The sequence below is a fragment of the Callithrix jacchus genome, chromosome 3, assembly GCF_049354715.1.
Source record: "Callithrix jacchus isolate 240 chromosome 3, calJac240_pri, whole genome shotgun sequence".
Lineage (NCBI taxonomy): Eukaryota > Metazoa > Chordata > Mammalia > Primates > Cebidae > Callithrix > Callithrix jacchus.
Genome location: NC_133504.1, coordinates 116,720,158 through 116,737,405, shown reverse-complemented (window position 1 = coordinate 116,737,405; position 17,248 = coordinate 116,720,158). Strand labels below are relative to the sequence as shown.

Below are 17,248 nucleotides of genomic sequence, written 5' to 3'. Positions count from 1 at the left end.
AAGCTAAGCACTATACAGCTCTAAAATCACTGGCTTTGAAGGGTTCTCATGCTAGAAAAAAAATCACCATAAGAGGAACTTACAATTTATTTTTGGAAATCATGTGATACATTATTTTTATTATGATTACATATTACAGGTAACATTTCATTATAGAATGTATTACAGCTTCAGAAACTTGCAAAACTCCCACTAAAGATAGAGAAATTATTTAAATAAATAACTTACACTTCTAAATAAAGTGTTAATATGGGACTAGTTTTTTCACTTACATAGATACTAGTTTCCTTATAAATTGATGCATCCAAGTTATTGAGGTACAGAATAATTCACAAAATGAGTATGTTCTAAGTCCCTGTCGTCATGACAAGTATAGTAACATTTTTAGCAAGTCAGTTTGCTACAAATAATAATAATTTGGGAGATGGTGTGACTACGCAAATAAGAAAGTCTCAGGTAAAGCAAATAAGGGTAATAAAATTAATTTTACTACTATTCTAAGCAACGAATTTTTAGAAAGCTTGTCTTTCAGCTAACCACTTTCAAATTTCAAATGCCTTTCAAAGCCAACTGAGCAACCCAATGAATAGTTTTGGTTTTTTGCACATTTTTCTATGCTGTGCACTACGGCTCCATCAATACAAGGGCAAAAACAAGCAGCAGATGTAAATGGGTGTACAACACTAATGGAAATTAAATATAGTTTTTGGTATGCACAGGCATTTACTGCAAGCAACATTACTTTGGTTTAGTCATGTGGAAAATACTTACATGAGAAAAGCTGTAGTAAAGTAATTATTCTGATAAAACCAACATATTCACAATATGGCAATTCCACTGTCTGCACTTTGTCCCAATGTATTATTCTTACCTTCTGAGAAAGTTTCTGTATTGTTCATCTCTAGCTTGGGCTGTTCTCCTCATTATATTCTGGAATACCTCTCGATCTAGTGTCCACGTTTTAACATTGGTAATAGCTTTAGAAAAATCAAGAAAACAATAAAGCATTTAGTACCACATTGTGAAAACATTCCAAAATATAAATCAATAAATTTGTTCTTACAAAATGACATTTTTTGGAAAATGCATTATTTAAACATACAAATGAAGGAGACGGCAAAATAAATAGTGAGCAATTTTATAAATCATTTTGGCCTTGAAATACACCATTCTTTGGAAATGACTAGCAAAAAATGTCCTTTCTAATTGTGTTATAGTTAGAATGATACTCAAATTAGTTTGCAATTCTCGATTATGCACCAGATCATCAGGATGTACTCTAGAATTCCTGCTGGGATACAAGAGAAAGCCAGTCAATTTGTAGCATAATAGGAGAGTGAAATCACAAACAGGTGATTGAAAGCTAAAGAGACCGGTGTGTATGTGTGTTTTTAATGTGTCTTTTTATGTTGTTCAGACACCATTGCTAAAGAAGCTACATATTATTTAAGATTCTCTACGGTTATTTTTGTGTAAAATGCATACAAATTACTTGAAAGAGACTATAAAAGAAAGTTTTTGAGACAATTTTTTTTACAGGAAAGACCTAAAGGCAAATATAAAATGTAAAAAGAAAGAGGGGCAGAAGTGGTGGCTCTTAAAATCTAGATGAAATTCTGGTTGTATATTTTTTTAACAAAAGAATAATCAAAGTCTACAAAATAGGTTAAAACCCAAAGTTCTGGATTACCAAACTTTTAATTGGAATCATCCTGATATTCTTGTTAGAAATACAAGATCCCTGATCTCCATTGCCAGAGACTCTGATTCAGGTTGGGAGTAGAGTCCCAGAATCTACATTTTTATCAAATACCTCAGCAAAGCTAACACATATAACCCAGTCCCAAACACCGAAAAACATCATTTTTATGTGTTTCCAAGATCATTTCAATGTCAATTCCCATGTTCCTTCTCACCCTCAGATTCAGTCCTTAATTACAAGGGTCTAGATTGCTGTAAAGTCAATAAAATAGAAATCTAAAGAAAAGCAAATAAAGTAATCCAATCCCAAAGTCATTCATGAAAATTCTAATTGCTCTAATTCTTATTCCTTTTGCTATATATACATTTTCATTGGTTTAATTAATTTTTCTGGCTTATAATATGGTCAGAATCTCATTGAGACTGGCTAGAAAGCAAACATTCTTGATGAGCCAAACACATAAGTCTACATAGTAAAATGTGAAGTGGCAATTAAAGCAAATATTGGAATCAGTCAGCTTAAAGCCATTGTTTTTGGCAGAAAAAACCTTTTTATATTTTTTATTTAATTTAATTTAAAGTTCTGGGATACATGTGCGGGGCATACAGGTTTGTTTCATGGATAAATGTGTGCCATGGTGGTTTGCTGTGCCTAATAACCCATCACCTAGGTATTTAGTCCCGCATACATTAGCTATTTATCATGATGCCCTACCCGCCATCCCTCCCCATCAGGCTCCAATGTGTGTCGCTCCCTTCCCTGTGTCCATGTGTTTTCGTTGTTCAACTCCCACTTATAAGTGAGAACACACAGTGTTTGGTTCTCTGTTCCTATGTTAGTTTGCTAAGGATAATGGCTTTCAGATCCATCCATGTCCCTGCAAAGAACATAATCTCTTTCCTTTTTAAGGCTGTGTAGCATTCCATAATGTATATGTACCACATTTTCTTTACCCAGTCTATTGCTGTCATTTGGGTTGACTCCATGTCTTTACTATTGTAAATAGTTAAAAGTCATTTTACATTTTATACACAGGTATCCAGAAAAGTTCTTGTAATCTTAAATTATATAGGTAAATGCTTCCATATAAATCCCTTAATAGGTATAGCATTATTATAAGAACATATGGGGTAAAAGAGGAGAAAAAAAAGACTCTGGATCAGGGTGCAAATGTGACTGAACTAGATTATCTTTAACATGGCACAACAATTCAAAGATGGATCATTTCCTCTTTTATTACCTTTAACAGAGGCAGTCCTTGTACAGTTGTATAAAATGGCAAGCTCCCCAAATGTGGTCCACATAGGGATGGATGACAGCAACTTCTCCCCCTGGAACACCTCTAGTCGACCCTCTATCAAGTAGAATTTTTAAAACACCCACACAAATAATCAAAATCCATGTAGATACCATAAAATAGAAAAATAAAACAATCATAAAGCACACAAAGTATATAGGTAAGATATTTTATGATTCTCATTATGTATGATATACCAGTTAAAAGAGCAGAATGAAACAACCTCTGCCACTTACTATTAGCTGGGTCATCTTGAGAAACTGACTCTATCTGCCTGAAGTTCCTCATTGACAATGAGGACAATAATTATTATTGTTATTATTATTTGGCAGTGGTGAGAATGAAATAAGTTAACATAGGTAAGGAACTTAGAACAATGACTAGCGCATAGTAAATGCTCTGTAAGTGTTAGCCATAATTAATATTATTATTTTTACATGTTCTTTTCCTGAAGCAGTGAATGGCAAGTGTTTTGTTTAAAATTCATTATAACCTATGAGAAATGTAATACATGAAACTATTTCTTTTTTATGAGGAGCTCATCAATCACTGCATGTCTTAAAAACACAGAGCACTTATTCATACTGATGGAATGACTATCTGTCATAACCAGTAAGTAGATCAGCCCTGGAATCAGACTGCCTGGCTGTGTCTTAATTCAACTCGTTTTTGCCTATGTGACCTTGGGCGAGTTGCTTCGTAGTACCTCAATTGTTATCTAACCTCTCATTTATTTAAATGTAATACATAATAGTTACAAATGAAAATCACTAAGAAGAGCATTTGGCACTTATCTTTACCTAGGCAAAGACTAGAGGAAGTGAGAGGCAGCACTGTGCAACCCCTTCACTATCTTTTTGCTTTGGCAGCTTGACTCTTCTTTGGCTTTGAACAAATACAAACAAAACTTTAACCAACTAAAAGCATAAGCGAAAAAGATGTAAGTTCTCAGAGGAGAAAAAATGGTGGGGCAATGTCTCCTTTCCTTAAAGAATTAGTCTTTCCTTTTCCTAATTCACCACTAAGTAGCTCTGGGTCATCTCCATCCACTCATTCAGCAAAACTGATCTGACTACCTATGTTGTGCTGAAAACTGTTCTAAGTGTCAAAGCCATTGAGAGGACAAAGGAGAAAACATACTTAGTCTGATATAATTTGTTTTAGCAAGGAAAACAAAAACACTCAGTTGTGGCTCCAAATCCTACAGGTTAGACATGCAATTTAAAATTTCTCATTATCTAAATTCTATTCTATCAAGGCCACTTAGTGGTATTGTGCAGTTGATATCATGAATCTTAATGTATTTCAAGTTTTTTTCTTGAAATTGGTTACAGCTCATGGTACCTGAGCAATGCTGAAGGATTATACGGAATATCAAAAGTTTAAGCTAAATATGCTTTTACTATTTGCTATTCATGCTATGTTTCATAAAGGAAATATTTTTAATTATAAAATTAATTTGCTCAACCAGATAATTAAACCAGGCAATTCAGTCCTTAGGTGACACTGTAATTAGTTCAAATAAAAAAGCTTCTAATTTTTATTTCCATATGTGCCATAGTCCTGATCTCAATAGCTGTTTTGATACTGACTTGTGTTCAACCTCTTCTCTCCCTGGGCCTTTCATTAGAACTCCTTGGGAAGAGACAAGATAGGCTAACATCAGTTTCTTATCCTCTCCTAGGAAGTTCCATAAGTATTCGTTGACTTAATGACCCATCTTCTCTTGCTGCAATACTCTAGTGTTGCTAAAACATAAGTTAAAATGGCTAAGAGAAAAGTTGCAAGAGAGAAAATTTGTCGCTAGAAAATTGAAGGCTGGCTAAATTAAGACTATAACTTATTAGTTAAGTAGAATGATTACTTGTGAATAACTGCATAATTTTAAAGGTACCTACAAAGATATATATGGCAGGTGATAAATAATCATAAAATTAGCATGTTCAAATAATCCAAGTATATGAAAACAACCTTTTATATAGAAATAGAATAATACATGTTTATTAATTTGTTTAGATAGACAACTTCTGTCTCACATTTAAGGCCCCAAAGGAACAAGAATAAAAGCATTATTTAGATTATCAGGAACTATACTGCAAAATAAAAAGCATACCTCTGTTTATTACTCCTTCTGCGTAAGCCAGTTTTAACTTTTTTCCACAAAACTCAAAAAGTTGTGCCAGAATGTGACAAAATGTTCTATAACTTTAATCCCTGTTAAGATAATCTTTTTGCTTTGATGTATAAAAAATATAAACACTGAATAGTCATTTTAAGATCTATACACCACAAAAATAAATCTTTTGCCTATCTAATCATTATAATCTTCCCAAAATGTAAGCATGTTCATATTATCACAGATAAAGGAAACCATTTAAATGATTCTAAAAACACCAGTTTTAATTGTAAGACATTTCATTTGATTTGTGTGTTGGTCAAATGTACCCAAATTATGTTTTTAAATCATTGGTATAAAAAAAAAATTTTTCCAGAATCAAAATAATAATTGTTTTCTTTTTTCCTGGTGTATTATCTTAAAATGTTAACTTAAACAGAAGTATTTTGAATAAAAATACTTTCTGAGTGAGTGGTATTGTGATTAGAAGAATTTTTCAGTCAAATCGACTACATGTGCATTTTACCTCCACTGCTTATAAGCTGTGTGACATTACTCTCTCTGAGACATAGTTCATGTTAGTAACATGGAAAAAAGAGAACTTGCCTTACAACGTTGGTGAGAAGATAAAATGAGCTCTCTCTAACAAGTGTTCAGTAGGATAACTGATACCAAGTGTTCAGTAGGATAACTGATACATAAAAATCATTCAGCATATATCAAGCATTACCATCATCATGATTAGATCAATAATTTTGCTACTTCATGAATTCAATATGTTACACTTTCTACAAATAGAGCAACTAGTTTCACATTTTTATAAATGTTTGCAAAAAATCATAATAGGCAAAATATTTATTATATAATAATTGGAAAAATCTCTGGAACCCACCTGCCAGCACAAAGATATGGTTTCCTGGTTCTCCCTGCTTAATAATGTAACTCCCTTGCTGATAGTTTCTCCCATACATGCATTCCACCATGTCTTTGATCTGCTGAGGATCCAGTCTTTTCAGAAACTGATTTTTATTAAGGGCATCTGTAATGAGCTTCTTCTCACTGGTATAATGGAAAGGAGATGTTAGTTACAATTAATGAAAATCATGTTTTACTATTTAGATTCACTTTATTCTCATTCTTTATAATATTACCTACAAAATTTTAACTTTCTAGCAAGGACATTTTTTTCTAACCCCACCAAACACTTCACCCTTATAAAGACCATAACTTACATGAAAAACCTATGAAAATATTTTGAATATTATTCTGGTAGTCATTATGACACCAATATTATTATCATGCTTAACTGACATCACCAAAAATGTAGGATTACTCAAGAGCCATAGATGCACTACTAATGGACACATGATTTTTTAGATGGAAAGCAAATCTTGTGGATATAAAGGAGTTGTATTTAAGAGAGAACACAGTCTTCACTCATTGATGTATTCATGCATGCATAGAGCCTATAATACTAGTTATTTATATTTTATTTAATCCTCATTACCATATTATGAGATAATTACTATTCCTATTTTATGAAGAAGTAGACTAAGAAGTAAAAAGAAACTTATTTTTCATGGGATTTAAAACTAAATAGGTCAGTCTGAAGTCTGAGCTGCTTTCATTCCATCTCATTTTCTCTTCTAAGGGAGAAAGCTCTTGGGGCTTGTAGGTTTGATCAGCCATAGGTGGTGATGCTGATAGTCTAGGTTTGACTAGGTCTTACTCTAGATATGTGTGAACTAGACAGAACTAACATTTCCAATCTCACAGCCCCATTCATTCCTCAAATCCAAGTTCTACTTGTTGATATTTTTATAACTCTCTGCTTTATTTTGGAAAAGGTGCAGCTCAAAATATTTACCCAATCTTCACTAACATAAATTTAAAATGTTTTAATTAAAATTCTTTATATATAGATATCATAAAATTATTGCACCAAAGGAAAAGATGCTCTATGGGCTATGTCAGAATCTGTGCAATATATTTAATCTTGATCAAAAAACTCAGCATGGTTTTGTAAATAATTTTTTTCTGTATTTTTCATTCAAGCTCTCTCTTAATTACTGTTTGGAAACTGGTGATCTTTTCTACACAAAAAGTTTTCAAACAAAAAGTAAGACTTGATGAAATTAAATAATTCTTTTACGGCTCTATCCATCAGATCATGAGGCTACATGAAGAAAACAGTACGAAGTCTTGTACAAAGAAATTTCTTCTTCCCTCCAGTGACTCAAAGCTATTTAAATTCTTTGAGTGCCTCCAGAACTTTCATCTAATCTACTACCAAATCTTATCAATTCTCTTTACAAAGTATCACTGTTACCCATTTTATTTCCCATTTTCAAGGGTGCCACCACAGTCCAAGAACAAATATTAGGTCTCAACAACTGTCAAAGTTTCTTTTCTTGGATTAAGCTTCTAGCCTATTTCCCTTAAAATCCATCTTTACTGTATTATCAGATTATTCTCACTTTAAAAAATCAAAACATGGATTTCATGCTCATCCCATTCATTTTTATCCACTAAAGTCAACTCACTTAATATATATTGAGAACATATCTTTGCTAGGTAATCCTCTTAGTATAACTAGCAGAACTGAACAATATCAAGAAGCTCCAGCTTTCACAAAGTTTATATGTTAGTATAATATTCCAGTCAGTGTTTCCTCAATGCCCACACATCCCAATTTTCCAAAGTATGTTCCAAGAAACACTGTTTCTCTAAAAGCAAAGTGTGCTAAGTTTAAGCAACTTTGGAAATTTACAATGCACACTTTAAAGATTCAAAGAAGTCTTGCAATAAACAAATCTCTTTACCAGTATTTTGCATGCTTCAATGTCTTTTTTATTTATTTCTTTTTTGGTTTACCTTCTGCCAACATTCCATGGAAGTACTCAAAAAGACTCTTTGCCCACAGGAAAAAAACATCAATATCCTACAACCCAGTATTCACCATTTTCTACAACACGGCTCCACTCTATCTACCCATTACTTAGTCCCTCAAGCAAATTTTCTATTACAGATAAGTTGGTATTCTTTACTTTGAACTTTACCTTAAGAAATGGAACATGTTTTCTTTTTTGACTTAACTTACTTTTAACCCCTCAACCTTTCCAAATCTTATAGATCCACCAAGAAACCCCTCATAATTTTAAATGGATGCTGTAACTTATACAATCCTTTCTTTTTCTTTGAACTCCTAGAGTACTTGTATTCACATTCTGTTTTAAAAATGTCATTAAGCACTTACTTAGGACATAAAAATTAAACATGATTCAGGGCCTCAAAAAGTTCCCATACTTTTATAACTGAGTGTGTAAACATACTGTAACGGTCTTTAATTAGTAAAATTATTCTCTATGAATTTTTCTCAAAAGAAGATTATAAATTTATGAAGAAGTATCTTTTCTTGAGCTTTCTGTTTAAGAGCAGCATGCGGCAGTGATTAAAAACATAAACATTACAACTGTGACAGGCCAGCTATTATCCAACAAAACAACCAAAAGGTGATTAGATAGAAAATATGTTGGAAGTATTGAAGATCTATCAACATAGCAACAACTTAGAGTCATGATCCTCAAGGGAACATGAGGCTGACATTCTCCTCTGCATTTCCTTCAAGGCATTTGCTGCTTTGCAGGCAGCTACTTAACACAGTCTTGGCTATCTCAAAGAAAAAAGTTAGCGTTTAAAGCACACCATGAAATGGGATGATGTGATGGTTAGTTCTTACTCCTAGGATGCAGCCCTTCAGATGTCCCATCTGAAATCTTGGTGTTTACCAGAATCCCAGGTAAACCAGAATCTCAGGTAAACACCCAGGATTTCAGATGGGACATCTGAAGGGCTGCAGCCTAGGAGTAAGAACTAAGAAAAACAGGCTAGCTTTCAAAAACACTGGAAACAGCTACCAAATAAACAAAACACTAGTTTGGTTACAGCTATCAGCCACTAGCCTAACTGCCTACCAGAAGTAAAAGTAAATATTCTCTATAGGAAGTTCACAAAATCTAGACACTCAAAGTTTCTCCAGTTGTTTTAATAAGAAATATCTGTCATGACATTAGAAGTTACCAGGCGTACTAAGAGAAAAGGCCAAATGACTAAGGACAAAGAAAAGAAAGACAATAGAAACAGAACCCTAGTAGATCAGTATATTGCAGCTATCAGATGCAGAGTTTAACTATAAGCACTATGCTCTAAGGACAAACAGAAATGTCAGTAAAAACATATATCTTTAAAGAAGTCAAATGGAAACTCTAAAACTGAAAAACATAATATCTGAAGCTTGAAACTCAAAAGATCTGTTTAAAATCTGATAAAATGCAGCTGAAAATAATTATAAACTAGATATAGGCAGGTAGAATATATTTATAGAAGATTAGAGAGAATCTAGGATGGAAAACAAAGCAAAATATAAAAGTAAAAATCAAAACAAGAGATCTGTGAGGCATAATAGAGAAGTTGAACATATGTATAATCTGGGATACTGAAGAAAGAGAAATAATTGAGCCGAAACAATACATAAAGGAATCATATTCAAGAGTTAGCTTAAATGAGGCTGGGTACAGTGGCTTACACCTGTAATCTCAGCATTTTGGGAGGCTGAGGTGGGCAGATTGTGAGGTGAAGTGATTGAGATCATCCTGGCCAACATGGTGAAACCCCATCTCTACTAAAAATGCAAAAATTAGCTGCGCATGGTGGTACATGTCTGTAGTCCCAGCTACTCAGGAGACTGAGGCAGAAGAATCACTTGAACGCAGGAGGCGAGGTTGCAGTGAACTAGGATCGTACCACTGCACTCCAGCCTGGCAACAGAGCGATACTCCATCTCAACAAACAAAGAGTTAGCTTAAATCAATTAAAAGACATCAAGCACAGAAAAGATTCATTATAAACTCTGCATAAAATAACTAAAAAGAAAACCATATCTAAGCCTGCCGTAGTCAATCTGCTGAAAACCGAATACAATGAGAAAACTCTAAAAAAAGGGCATTATTTTTAAATGACTAACTTACTCTTCAGCAGAAATAACGGAAGCCAGAACACAGTAGCATACCTTCAAAGTGCTCCAAAGAGCCTGTTTCAGTATCTTTACCCAGTTGAAATCACCTTCAAAAATGAAGGCAAAAGGAAGATATTTTCAAAATGTTTTTTCATTGGCAACAGATTCATAACAGTGAAGAGCTTCAGCCAGAAGAAACATGATCTCAGATGGAAACTGGCAGATGTTAGAAGGAAGAAAGAGCAATGGAAAACATAAATCTGTGGGTGACTTAAAAAAGCTTGTATTTATCAAAAAGCAATAATAATACCATGTGCAGTGTAAAATACGTAATAAATAAATGTAGAAAACAGCCAAAACTGTAGGAACAATAAATGGAGTTATCATAATGTAAGGTCCACCAATTGATAAAAGTACTAACCTATGTTAAAAATTTAGTTAATTAAGGATGCATGCCATAATTTCTAGTGAGGCCTGAAAGATTAGTCAAAGAATGTTTAACTAGAAGCTAACAAGGATAGGCCAGGCACGGTGGCTCACACCTGTAATCCCAGCACTTTGGGAGGCCAAGGTGGGTGAATCACTTGAGGTCAGGATTTTGAGACCAGCCTGGCAAACCCCATCTCTACTGAAAATACAAAAATTAGCCAGGCATTGTGGTGGGCCCCTGTAATCCCAGCTACTCGAGAAGCTGAGGCAGGAGAATCACTTGATCCCAGAAGCTGGAGTTTGCAGTGAGCCGAGATTGTGCCACTGCACTCCAGCTTGAGCAACAAGAGAAAAACTCCATCTTAAAGATTAAATAAAATAAATAAGTAAATAAAAGCTAACAAGGATAAAATGGAATTAAAATATATAATTAATTAATCCTCGAAACATGGCAAACAGGTAAAGAAACTGAATAAGTGGGAGATATTAGATTTAAACCCAAATATTTTACATTTACATCAGAGATAAATATAGCAAATACCCAAAATAAAGACAAGATTATCAAACTAGTAAAATAAAATTTAAAAGGAAATGATAAGTGTATACTGCTATAAGATTCATCCCTTGAAGATAATATATAGAAAGGCTGAAAATAAAAAGGTGGAAAAAGACATACTATGTAAACATCAACTAAAAATAAATTTTTCTCTGATACAGGAAAGTAGACCTTAATGAAAAACACATTTCTAGAAATAAAGAGGAATATTACATATTTATATCATGAGAAATATCTAAATATTCTAATATATATGCACTTAATAAGATAGCATCAAAATACATGGAGCAAATTTGGCAAAATTAAAAGAAGAAAAAGTCTCCCACAATGATTTTGAAAGATTTTAACATTTGGGTTTCAATCTAATATCTCCCACTTATTCTCTAATAAATAGAATAAGCCAGCTGGAGCCCAGGAAACTATGATTATGCATGTGAAAAATACATATCATACATACCCCATGGAGCCCAGAAAGCTATGATTATGTAGAACTCAAGAAGCAAGAGCAAACAAATTCAAAAGCTAGCAGAAGACAAGAAATAAATAAGACCAGAGCAGAACTGAAGGAGACAGAGACATGAAAACCCTTCAAAAAAAATCAATGAATCCAAAAGCTGGTTGTTTGAAAAGATTAACAAAATAGATACACCACTAGCCAAATTAATAAAAAAGAAAAGAGGGAAGAATCAAATAGACACAATGAAATATGATAAAGGGGATATCACCACTGATCCCATAGAAATACAAACTACCATCAGAGAATACTATAAATACCTGTATGCAAATAAACTAGAAAATCTAGAAGGAATGGATAAATTCCTGGACACATACATCCTCCAAGACTAAACCAGGATGAAATTGAATCCTTGAATAGACCAATAACAAGTTCTGAAATTGAGGCAGTAATTAATAGCCTACCAACCAAGAAAAAGCTGAGAACAGATGGATTCACAGCCAGAATTCCACCAGAGGTACAAAGACGAGCTGGGACCATTCCCTGTGAAACTATTCCAAACAATAGCAATAGAGGGACTCTTTCCTAACCCATTTGATGAGGCCAGTGACAACCTGATACAAAACCTGACAGAGATACTAAAAAAAAAAAAAAAAAAGGCAATTTCAGACCAATATCCCTGATGATCATCAATGCAAAAATACTTAATAAAATACTGGTAAACCAAATCCAGCAGCACATCAACAAGCTTATCCACCATGAGCAAGTCAGTTTCATCCCTGGGCTGCAAGGCTAGTTCAACATACACAAATCAATAAATGTAATCCATTGCATAAACAGAACCAATGACAAAAACCACATGATTATATCAATAGATTCAGAAAAGGCCTTCAATAAAATTCAACAGCCCTTCATGTTAAAAACTCTTAATAAACTAGGTTTTCATGGAACTTATCTCAAAAGTATAAGACCTATTTATGACAAACCCACAGCCAATATCATACTAAATGGGCAAAAGCTGGAAGCATTCCCTTTGAAAACTGGCACAAGACAAGGATGCCCTGTCTTACCACTCCTGTTCAACATAGTATTGAAAGTTCTGGTCAGGGCAATTAGCCAAGAGAAAGAAATAAAGGGGATTCAAATAGGAAGAGAAGCAGTCAAATTGTCTCAGTCTGCAGATGACATGACTGCATATTTAGAAAACCCTATTGTCCCAGCCCAAAATCTCCTTAAGCTGATAAGCAACTTCAGCAAAGTCTCAGGATACAAAATCAATGTGCAAAAATCACAAGCATTTCTATACACCAATAAAATATAGTGAGCCAAATCATGAGTGAACTCCCATTCACAATTGCTACAAAGAAAATAAAATACCTAGGAATACAACTTACAAGAGATGTGAAGGACCTCTTCAAGGAGAACTACAAACCACTGCTCAAGGAAATAAGAGAGGACACAAACAAATGGAAAAACATTCCATGCTCATAGATAGAACTAATATTGTGAAAATGGCCATACTGTTCAAAGAAATTTATAGATTCGATGCTATCCCCATCAAGCTACCATTGACTTTCTTCACACAATTAGAAAAATCATCTTTAAATTTTATATGAAACCAAAAAAGAGCCTATATAGCCAAGATAATCCTAAGCAAAAATAACAAAGCTGGAAACATAATGCTACCTGACTTCAAACTATACTACAAGGCTACAGTAACCAAAACAGCATGGTACAGGTGCCACAACAGATATATAAACTAATGGAACAGAATAGAGGCCTCAGAAATAACGCTGCTCATCTACAACCATCTGATCTTTGACAAACCTGAAAACAACAAGCAATGGGGAAAGGATTCACTATTTAATAAATGTTGTTGGGAAAACTGGCTAGCCATATGCAGACAACTGAAACTGGATCACTTTCTGGCACCTTATACAAAAATTAACTCAAGATCAATTAAAGACTTAACTGTAAGATCTAAAACCATAAAAACCCCTAGAAGAAAACATAGGCAATACAATTCAGGACATAGGCATGGGCAAAGACTTTATGACTAAAACACCAAAAGCAATGGCAACAAAAGCCAAAATTGACAAATGGGATCTAATTAAACTAAAGAGCTTATGCACAGCAACAGAAACTAGCATCAGAATAAACAGACAGCCTACAGAATGGCCGAACATTTTTGCAATCTGTCCATCTGACAAAGGGCTACTATCCAGAAAAAGAACTTAAACAAATTTACAAGAAATAAACAACAACCCCATCAAAAAGTGGTCAAGGATATGAACAGGCACTTCTCAACAGAAGTCATTTATGCAGCCAACAAACATATGAAAAAAAGCTCGTTATCACTGGTCATTAGAGAAATGCAAATCAAAATCACAATCAGACGCCATTTCATGCCAGTTAGAATGGCAATCATTAAAAAATCAGGAAACAACAGATGCTGGAGGTGATGTGGAGAAATAGAAACACTTTTACACTGTTGGTGGGAGTGTAAGTTAGTTCAACCATTATGGAAGACAGTGTGGCAATTCCTTAAGGATCTAGAACCAGAAACACCATTGGACCCAGCAATCCCATTACTGGATATATACCCAAAGGATTATAAATCATTCTACTATAAAGATGCATGCACATGTATGTATTTATTGCAGCACTGTTCACAACAGCAAAGACTTGGAACCAACCCAAATGCTCATTGATGACAGACTGGATAAAGAAAATGTGGCACATATACACCATGGAGTACTATGTAGCCATAAAAAAGGATGAGTTCATGTCCTTTGTAGAGACATGGATGAAGCTGGAAACTGTCATTCTCAGCAAACTAACAAAAGAACAGAAAATCAAACACTGCAAGTTCTTACTCATAAGTGGGAACCAAGCAATGAGAACACATGGACACAGGGTGGATAACATCACACACTGGGGCCTGTTGGAGGGTGGGGAACTAGGGGAGGGATAGCATTAGGAGAAATACCTAGTGTAGATGATGGGTTGATGGGTACAGCAAACAACCATGTGTATACCTATGTAACAAACCTGCATGAGCTACACATGTATCCTAGAACTTAAAGTATAATAATAATTTAAAAAATTAAAATAATTTTAAAAAAAGACTTCTGGAACAGAAAATAAACTTTAAAATTGATGTACACGTGCAGATTCCTAATTTTTGACAACAGTTATACTGCAGAGCTATGAGAGATAAACGGACCTCAACAGAATATATATACATTGAAAAGTGCTCACCATTGTTAATTATTAAGGAAAAGAAAACTAAAAGGACGCTGAGATACCACAAAATATCCAGTGGAATGGCCCAAAATGAAAAATACTGACTGAATGCTATTGAACATGTGAAGTAATACAAATATGCGTTGGTGGGAATATATATTTGTTTAACCAAATATATATTGCAAATTATTTGGCAATCTATCTTAAACTTGGATATAATGTACTACTCAGTAACTTCACCCCAGGCTTATACCCATCATAATTCATATGCACTATAATACATGTACAAAAATGTTCATCATGGCATTATTTATAACTGCTAAATACCAGAATTAACCAAATGCCTATAAATCATAGAATGAACAGATTGTGTATAGTCATATAATAAATACTATACAGAAATGACAATTAGTGAACCTCTGTTATATACAATAACATAAATGAATCTCACTATAGAAACAAAAGAAGCCAGTCTTTAGAGTATATACTCCATACTTCCATTAAATACATTTTAACAATAGGTAAAAAGTAGTGCCGCTGATAAGAGTAGTGCAAATAATAGCTCCCTTTAAGGTAGATAATGGGTAGAAATTGAAAGAGGCATGAAGGGCTTCCAAGGTGCTGATAATGTTCTATTTTCTGATCATTTTGGTGGTCACTGGGTATGTTCACTTTATTTTTTGTGTACTCCAATTAAAAATTAACTTTACAAAATGTGTGTATGACTTTGGAATCAGAAAATCTTAGGTTGAAATATCAACTCTGGCAGTTCCTAGCTTCAATTTTAGCATACGTGCTGCCAGAGTAAGCAACACCATCCTCAGTTCATTACGTTGGACAAGTAACTTCGCCTTTCTGAATCTCGGATTTCTCATCTGTGAATAGGACACAGTAATTATGCCTACTTCATAGGAATATTATGCACATTAACTTAAATAATGTGCTAGTAACTCATTAAATGGCAGTAGTAGGAGCAGGAAATAGTAGAAGTTTTTCTGGCGGAAAGAGTGGAATGAGAAAAGTTACAGAAACCATTGAACAACAAGAAGGCAATGACAAGATCTTCTGCTCAGTTCAAAGTTCCTCCACTGGGGCTGGATCTTGAATTCTTACCCATTTGAGGTGGCAGCAGTAATCCCTTCATAACCATTTTGGGAACCCTAACTTACAGAGTCAGCATTTCTTGAAGCAGTAAATTTTCATCCTCTAAGTTGCTTCAGGAAGTTTAACTTGGCAAAGTTCACCTATAGTTGTTGTATTAGGCTCTCAATCTTCCTTCTCCAGGCTTGTATATTAGAGGCCTGTGTTCTCACTGTTGTTTTTTCAAGTCAAAGCATGTATCTTGCAACCTTCTTTGAATAAGGCTCAGTGCAAAGCTGGGACCAGTAGCCTTCACCTCCCTTCATCCTTATCTATCAAGGATTTTTTGTGAGCATAAGAGGCAGCAACTTTACTTGTATTTCATTTGATAGCTTAATTATATCCACATGCAATTAGAAAACATATGGCAAGGCATCTTTGTGAAGTTCACAAAATCTAGTTGAGCTGGAATGCCAGGATTTTATTCCAACTTCTGCCACTTAGTAACTGCAGAACCTTAGGCAAGTCACTTAGCCTCTAAGTTTCCTCAGCTGTAAAACAATAATAAACGCAGTGCACAGGTCACAGGATTTCTATGAGAATTAAATTAGTTAACAAAATAAAGCACTAAGAACAGTGCCTGGTACATAAAATATACTGAATAAGGGTTAGCTATCACTATAATAAATAGGCAAGTTACCAACCCCTTAAATGCTATGTTGGAACAGATTTTAAAACTATGCTGGACAGGTGCGGTGGTTCACGCCTGTAATCTCAGCACTTTGGGAGGCCGAGGCAGGCAGATCACCTGAGGTCAGGAGTTCTAAACCAGTCTGGCCAACGTGGTGAATCACCAACTCTACTAAAAATACAAAAATTAGCCGGACATGGCAGTGGGCAACTGTAATCCCAGTTACTCAGAAGGCTGAGGCAGGAGAACTTCTTGAGCTTGGGAGGCAGAGGTTGCAATGAGCTGAGATCACACTACTGCACTCCAGCCTGGGAAACAGACAGAGCAAGACTCCATCTCAAAAATAGTTTTTTAAAAACCCAAAAAACAAACAAAAGCACATACATGCACAGAAAAACAAAATTTTATACTTAAGATCTATCTTTACTTATTGAAGGAGGCCACTTTAAAATGGCAATGCTCCTGACAATCGATCCCCTCTGCCTGCCCAGGTTCCGCATACTTGAGGTACTTCAGGCCCACCAAACCACACAGTGCCAGGCCTCTTTGTCTCCTACAATCTATTCCTCCTTAAAAACTCAGCTAAAGATTTTCTCTTCTACCCCACCAAGTAAAGAATGTGCCCACCTTCCTTTGTATGCGTATCTCTTAGAATATTAATCC

At 34.5% G+C, this 17,248-nt stretch overlaps 1 protein-coding gene across 3 annotated transcripts in view; it reads right to left on the bottom strand.

Annotated features, from left to right (window-relative positions):
• Positions 1 to 17,248, bottom strand: part of PRKG2 (protein kinase cGMP-dependent 2) — a 127,474-nt gene that overhangs the window by 88,121 nt on the left and 22,105 nt on the right. For all 3 annotated transcript variants that reach the window (XM_035293447.3, XM_017970467.4, XM_035293448.3), the window contains exons 3-5: positions 6,008 to 6,174; positions 2,943 to 3,056; positions 872 to 977 (exon numbers count right to left, since the gene is read on the bottom strand). In XM_035293447.3, coding sequence (XP_035149338.1) covers positions 872 to 977; positions 2,943 to 3,056; positions 6,008 to 6,174 — 387 coding nt within the window. The remainder of the gene's footprint in view (positions 1 to 871; positions 978 to 2,942; positions 3,057 to 6,007; positions 6,175 to 17,248) is intronic.